The sequence below is a fragment of the Vombatus ursinus genome, unplaced genomic scaffold (assembly GCF_900497805.2).
Source record: "Vombatus ursinus unplaced genomic scaffold, bare-nosed wombat genome assembly UNPS02008959.1, whole genome shotgun sequence".
NCBI lineage: Eukaryota > Metazoa > Chordata > Mammalia > Diprotodontia > Vombatidae > Vombatus > Vombatus ursinus.
The window spans coordinates 1-7647 of NW_020948737.1; the positions used below are offsets into that span (position 1 = coordinate 1).

General features: G+C 53.8%; 1 protein-coding gene across 1 annotated transcript; it reads right to left on the reverse strand.

Annotated features, from left to right (window-relative positions):
• Positions 1 to 111: 111 nt before the first annotated feature.
• Positions 112 to 7635, reverse strand: LOC114034271 (endogenous retrovirus group S71 member 1 Env polyprotein-like). Its single transcript, XM_027849867.1, has 2 exons — positions 7575 to 7635; positions 112 to 2264 (listed from the first exon to the last, which is right to left on the reverse strand). The coding sequence occupies exon 2, from the start codon at positions 2041 to 2043 to the stop codon at positions 112 to 114; it is 1932 nt and encodes a 643-aa protein (XP_027705668.1). The 5' UTR covers positions 2044 to 2264; positions 7575 to 7635.
• Positions 7636 to 7647: the final 12 nt, after the last annotated feature.

Genomic DNA, 7647 nt, shown 5'->3' on the forward strand with positions numbered 1-7647 from the left:
GCGATCCTTTGAAGTAGAAACTGAGGAGGTTAGGCTAGGGGGTTGTTGTTTTTTTTTTTTTTTGTGACAACTCAGTCCACTTCACTCCCCCCTTTTCACGGACGAAAAGAGTCAGACGGGGGACTCATCAGAGTCCAGAGGAGCATAGGATTGACGCAGGACAAACAACTGGAGTGCTTGCACTCGTTTCTGGACATAGCGGGTGATGCATTTTATGAGACAAGGGGCCACGAGTAACCCAAGGAGGAGAAGGGCCAGAGGGCCCACCACTCCGGAGAGTAGGGTGGTTAGCCAGGGGGACCAATTATATAGGGTCTGATACCAAAAAGACCCCGTTGCCCGTGCGCGGTCCCTCTCATCTAACCGCTGCCTAAAGGCTTGCAAGGACTCCCGAATAACTCCAGATCGATTGGCGTAGAAACAGCAGGTTTCTCCCAACGCCATGCATAAGCCTCCCTGTTTGAGGAACAGTAGGTCCAAGCCTCGGCGGTTCTGGAGAACCACTTCGGCCAGAGAGTCTAGGGAAGTCTCAAGGTGTGAGACTAGCTCTTCCAAGGAGCATAGGTCCCTATCTACCTGTGCACTCAAGGCACCGTAGTTGGCTTTCCCCTGTATCAGGGCTGAGGCCCCAACAGCAGCGGAGCCGGCCACTCCGAGTCCCACCAGTATGGGAACCAAAAAGGGTACAGCCCTCCTGGAGCGAGTTAAGCCAATATGCTCAGCTGCCCCTTCCTCTGAGTAGACATATACCTGAGGAAAGACACGCACCACTACACAGAGCTCGGTCGGGTTGAGGAAACGAATGTCCTGTATGCAGGTGGTGAGTCCTCTGGTACAAGCGAACCATACTCCAGGTGGGGCGGTTAACAGGAGGTCAGAGCTTTTGGATGTGGGGGAAATAAGAATGACTGAAGTGCACGTAGCATTGAATGGGGAGGACCGCAGCGGGTAGTCAGGCCCGAGCAAACACATTCCTTTGCCCTGGACATCGTCTAGGGTAAGTCTAGGTTTGTCTGGGTTACAGCGGGCAGGTATGGCAGAGGATTGTTTGGACTTACTTAAAGACAACTTTCCCACAGAGGTGATGTTGAGTTCGATAGCAATTCCTACGAAATAGGGGGGAGCTGGATTCAGACACAGCCAACAGGAGGTGGTTATGTTTGGATCAGACAAATTTAGGAATGAGTGGACAGCAGAGAGTGTATCAAAAATGGGGGAACCTAGGTTAGTGAGGGTCTCTGGATTTTCGGGAGCCTCTGGTACCAGGTCCCTAACAGATGGTGGGGTGAGAGTCAACATGGCTTGTGGGTTAAGGATGGGATTCGGTCCTATGGGGAGTGTATGGGTGGAAACTGCGATTTTCTGAATGGTAAAAAGGACCCCGTTATCCCATCCAGTCATGTATAACCTCAAACCCCAAGAATGTCCGAGATTCCAAGAGTCATCAGTGTCCTGCTTGACTGTTAGAATCATAGGGTTACATTTCCCAGGCCAGCAGGAGGCGGGGAGGGGGCTTTGTCTCTCCAGGGTGATTAGGGGGTCTCGGCCACCTCTAGGAATCCACCTGGCCACAGTCTCACAACCCCATTCTGCACAGTGAAAGTGATTACTACCCTGACAGGAAGGATTCCCCGTGGCCGGACAAACATAGAATTCAATACTTCTGATTCTCACTTCCCCTACCCCGGGTATGGTTGGAGTGGTGGGAAAAGTGGGGCAGTATCCCCATCCCCCAGCGATAGGGTCCCGCATAGCCCGGTTTTGATTCCATCCTGGTCCCAAGAGGGCACAGAGGTCAAACCTGAAAGTGGGGGCTCCGTAACTGGTGAGAGCTTGGACGGTGGTCCCATCGTTAGTTCGGGAGAGAATCCACCTGGATGGGGTAGGGCTATAGGGGTCACCCAAAGTCACCTCACAAGCAAAAAGAAAGAGAAGAAGAGTCAAGTTCTGGAGAGTCGAAGCTTTAGGTCGGACACTGCTTCTGCTGTCCAGGCGGTGGAGTTGGGCTCTGGGGCCTTCTTGATGTGTGACCGATGTATCCATGCCTTGCGGCCGGCAACCTTGACGGCAGAGGGGTTGCAGAGGATAATTTGATACGGGCCCGTCCACCGTGGTTCCAGGGCTGGTCCAGCTGGAAGCTTGCGAGTGAGGACCCAGTCTCCCGGTGACAGGGCGTCCGATGAGGTTGCAGGGGCTGGTTCTTTCCCCGCAGCTTTCAGGACCGAGCGCACAGCGTTCTGGACCTCACGCAAAGCCTGGAAGGACTTAAGAAGAGTCGGATTAGTAAAATCTGGGGCTGAAATAGCTGCAGATACTCTTGGAATAATAGGAGGAGGGGCTCCATAGAGGATCTCGTATGGAGATAAAGAGAGGGTTGAGGAATTGGGAGTACACCGGGCCCGGAGGAGGGCGAAGGGAAGGAGACTGACCCAGCTATCGCCAGTTTCTATTTTAAGTTTAGCAATGTGTTCCTTTAGAGTTCTATTCATCCTTTCTACCTGCCCTGAACTTTGAGGCCTATATGCACAGTGCAATTTCCATTTCAATCCCAGCATCTTTGATAGGCTTTGAATTGTTGCAGATACAAATGCTGGGCCGTTGTCAGAGCCTATCGAGGCCGGCAGGCCAAATCTAGGAATAAGTTCAAAGAACAGCTTTTTGGCCACTACGGTTGCAGTTTCAGTTTTGACTGGAAATGCTTCTGGCCATCCAGAAAATGTGTCCACGAATACAAGGAGAAAACGGTACCCTCCCAACCCAGTTCCCATGTCAGTAAAGTCTACTTCCCAATGGTCGCCAGGAAATGTTCCTCGTGGTCTATCAGTTGGTATCCTTGATTGTGATCGTGGGTTGACTTTGGCACATGCAAGGCACCTTCTTGCGGCTTCCTCGGCCGCCTGCTTCATCCCAGGGCTGTAGAAGTGTCGGCTCACCAGGTCGTAAAGCCGGGTTCCGCCTAAGTGGGTAAGGCTATGAAGAGTCATCAATAGGGGTAGCAACAGTGCCTTGGGCAGAATTAGCAAGCCATTTGGGTGTCTTCTCCATCCCCCCTTTTCAGGGGTGCCATCCGGATCACTGGATTGATAAGATGGTTGGACAGGAAGCATCCCCTCAGGTTCCACGACCATAGCGGGTATCAAGGGTTTGCAGGCAGCCGCTCGGGCAGCCTTATCCGCTGCTGCGTTCCCTAGAGACTGGGGGTCAGTTCCACGGGTGTGAGCAGGAACATGAATTACCGCCACCTCCTTGGGAAGCCAGACAGCATCCAGCAGGTCCTGGATCTGACTCTTGTTCCTAATCTCCCTTCCCGCCGAGGTTAACAGACCCCTTTGGAGATATACATATCCATGGATATGAACAGTGGCAAAGGCATAGCGGCTATCTGTGTAAATATTTACTCGCCTCCCTGCAGAGAGTCTAAGGGCTTGAGTTAAGGCAATGAGTTCAGCACGTTGAGCAGATGTGCCAGGGGGTAGAGCGGTATCCCAGAGGGTCTCAACTGGAGTGACCACGGCTGCACCCGCCCTACGGATCCCCTCCTGAACAAAACTGCTGCCGTCTGTGAAGAGCACTAGGTCGGGGTTTGTTAAAGGAACATCAGTAAGTCCAGGGCGGGACGTGTGGATGGAGTCCAGTGTGTCCAGGCAGTCATGTATAGGGGAGGAAGGAGGGGAGTCAGGGAGCAGGGTGGCCGGGTTGAGTGTGACCGGAGGAGCAAAAGAGATGCGCGCGGAATCTAGGAGTAAGGATTGGTAATGAGTCAGGCGTGAATTTGAGATCCATCTTGTCGGCGGGGAATGTAAAAGCTGTTCCAGATGATGTGATGCTGAAATCTCAAGAGGCTGCCCGAAAGTGAGCTTTGCGGCTTCCCTAACCAAGACGGCAACGGCCGCCACAGTTCGCAGGCAAGAGGGCCACCCGGAAGCCACAGGGTCCAGCTGCTTGGAGAGATAGGCAACAGGACGATTCCAGGGCCCCAGGGGCTGGGTCAGAACCCCTTTGGCCACAGCTCGAGACTCAGACACATAGAGGCGGAAGGGCTTGGACAGGTCTGGCAGGGAGAGGGCAGGCGTGCTGGACAGCGCCTTTCGGAGCTTGTCGAATGCTTCCTGCTGCCGTGGTCCCCAAACAAATTGGGTGGGTTCACCAGTTAGGGCCTCATATAGGGGTTTGGCAACCTCGGCAAACCCCAAGATCCAGAGGCGACAGTATCCAGCCATCCCCAGGAATTCCCGGAGCCCGCGGCGGTCCCTCGGGGCGGGCATGCCCAAAATGGCAGCTACACGCCCCCGAGACAGTAACCTTTGACCAGAACGAAGGGTGAAACCCAAGTAAACAACGGATTGAGAGCACAGTTGTGCTTTCTTTCCAGAGATACGATAGCCGGAAGCTTCAAGCAGCTGGAGAAGGTGGAGAGTTGCATCTTTGCATATTGCCTCAGAGGAAGTAGCTAACAAAAGGTCATCAACATACTGGAGGAGAGTGACCTCCGGATACGAGACCCGGAAGGCGGCCAGGTCGGAGGCCAGAGCTGAGCCAAAAAGTGTAGGGGAGTTCTTAAAACCTTGGGGAAGCCGGGTCCAGGTGAGCTGAGAGGATGTCCCAGTGTTAGGATCTGTCCAAGTAAAGCGAATATAGGTTGGCTTACTGGTGCCAAGGGAATGGAAAAGAAAGCATCCTTCAGGTCCAAAACAGTATACCAAGTCCGAGCAGGGTCCAGGGAAGATAGCAACGTGTATGGGTTTGGCACAGTAGGATGTACAGTTTCCACCCGGGCGTTGACTTCTCGTAGATCCTGGACAGGACGGAAGTCTCCAGACCCGGGCTTGCGAACTGGAAGTAGGGGGGGGTGTTCCACGAGCTCTGGCAGGGTCGTAGAATGCCTGCCGCCAAGAGTCAATCGATGTGAGGCTTGATGCCCAAAAGGGCAGCTCGAGTCAACGGGTATTGTTGGACACGCGCAGGGGTTGCTGTGGACGAGAGCTGGACCACCACTGGGGGCTGGTGTCCTGCTAGACCAAACGGGTTGGTCTCAGCCCAGACTCCAGGAACCAAGCCTTTGAAATGGTTCAACAGAGTTAGGGAGGTAGGGGTGGAGGTGGTCGAGGGGCGGTCTGGGGAAAACGTTAGGGGGAGGAGACGAGACTCCTCTGACAACGGGCAGGTGAGAACAAGTTGTGGCAGGTTAAACCCGAGAGTGGGGTTAGGTCCCTTAAAGGAAATGATAGCCTGAAGCTTGTGTAGGAGATCTCGGCCAAGCAAGGGGTAAGGGCAATCAGGCATTACTAGAAAAGAATGGGAGACTAGGCCCTTCCCTAACCGGACTTCCCGAGAAGTGGTGAGGGGTACAGACTGTTTTCGTCCAGTAGCTCCCTGGACCTGCACAGTGGACGATGAGAGGGAGCCCAGTGGGGATTTCAGGACCGATGCCGCAGCTCCAGAGTCGACTAGGAATGAGACAGGTTGACCCCCAACACTGAGAGTAACCCTCGGCTCCAGGGGGTCAAGAGTCACAACGGACTTTGAGCCGGGGCACCCCTAGTCTGTATTCAAAGTCAATAACGGCTCTGCCTTCTCTTTCAGCCCGCGATTAGGGCACTCAGATTTCCAATGACCCATGGCTTTGCAGTAAGCACACTGATCCCGAGCTAAAGGAGGCCTTCCCAAGCCTTTACCCTTATAGGGGCGCCCAGCGTTTGGGCCCTCCCGCCTTCCTTTCCACCCTTGCTTCTGAGCCTCCCCTGGAACCTGTGCTAAAGCTGCCACTACCGCCCTTGCGACCGTGCGAGTTTGCTTGTCTTGAGTCTCTTCACGATAGTCAAACACCCGCTTGGCCACTTCCATGAGTTCAGTCAGATTTTTACCCTCAAAACCTTCAAGTTTCTGTAGCTTCCGACGGATGTCCGGAGCTGAATTGGCTACGAAATCAATTACGATGGCTCTCCGGTTATTGGGATCCTCTGGGTCGATAGGGGTGTAGGTTCGATATGCCTCGTAGAGGCGCTCTAAGTATGCAGCTGGGGACTCATCCTTGCCCTGTTTAACCTCACTGACTTTGGACATATTAGTTGGCTTCCGTGCTGCTGCCCGTAACCCTCCCAGCAATAACTGGCGATACCTGTCCAGTGCTTCCCTACCGCGATCAGTGTTGGGGTCCCAGTCGGGCCGGTTCTCAGGGAAGATGTGGTTGCGGCGCCCCAGGTCAGTAGAGGGATGTCCATCTGGGTCCAGGACTCCCTTCCTGGCTTCTAAAAGAATCCTGTCACGCTCCTCGGTTGTAAAAAGAACCCGGAGGAGCTGCTGGCAGTCATCCCAGGTGGGCTGATGAGTATAAAAGACAGTCTCTAGGAGGGAGATTAGGCTCTGGGGCTTATCAGAGAAGGATGGGTTTTGCTGTTTCCAATTGTACAAATCACTAGTGGAGAAGGGAACATATACCATGAACGGTCTCCCTGATTCTCCAGGAGGGGAAGGAACTTGCCGCAGGGGAAACGCTGACACAGTGGAATCTGGGGTCAAACTGGAATTAGAAGGGCCATAAGGAGCACCTGCTCGAGTATGGGGTGGACTTATCAGAGGAGGGGCTGAGGGGCTCAGAGACCCTGAGGTTGGGTACGGGGGTGGATCTGAAACCTGGGACTGGGAGTACTCAGCTGGATCTAGGGGGTCAGAATCAGGGGGTGGTAAGACAGGAGTAAGCTGTGTGACGACCTTAGGACTTTCGGGAGGCTTGCGGCTAAAGGTCGTCTTTGATTCCGTTCCTGGTCTTAGTTTTGAAAGGGCCTGGACCTGTAGTGGTCCCGAAGGGGGTTTGAAATCAATCCAGGCGGTGATATAGGGGACCTGATCGGGGTGGCCAGGTATACCATAGACAATTCCCCTGACCCGGCCGGCCACCGAGACGTCAAACGTACCCCCCGGGGGCCAGCCTACCTCGAAGGTGGGCCATTCCTGTTGGCAAAGGAGAGCTAATTTCTTTTTAGTAACCTGAAACCCATAACCTTCTGCTATACGCCGATATTGTTTGAAGTCCCGTAAGACAATAAAGAGAGGGGAGCCTGGCTTAGGGCTCGAGGGTCCTTGTCCCATGGTGGATTAAGGACTGAGAAAGAAAAGAGTAACAAATAGACGTGCTCACATAAGCAAGGACCAAACACGGACACAGGGAAGACACAGTCAAAACAGGGTAGAGGGGAATCAAACTGCCTCAATTCCGAACGACCTAGACAATGAGACAGGAATTTACACCCCCCCTCACGGAACAAATAGTAGATAGATGCGCACACACAGTCGACACAAAAACGGAAAAAAAGACACAGTCAAAACCCTGGATGCTCCTGACACAGTAGCGGAGAACAAACCCGTCTTAGTTCCGAACAACCTGGAGAATGAGGCAGGAAGTCTTTCTCCCCCACCCCGCCACGGAGCGCACAGTGGACACACACACACACAGTGACATCGGCGCCGGACAGACACAATCAGACAGGCAGGACTCTCACACGGCGTCCCGTGGAGGTCAGTAAGGGCGTTGCAGCTGCGTCCAGCCTGGCCACTTACTTCAGAAGAGTACTCACCAGAACAGACAGATTACAGATTGCTCTATGCCCAATTGAGGATTTGTGGTCCGGGCAGCCTGGTACGCACGGG

What these genes read in the sequence shown, in the direction of transcription:
- LOC114034271 (XM_027849867.1), bottom strand. Translation starts at nt 2,043, where the DNA reads ATGGATACATCGGTCACACATCAAGAAGGCCCCAGAGCCCAACTCCAC.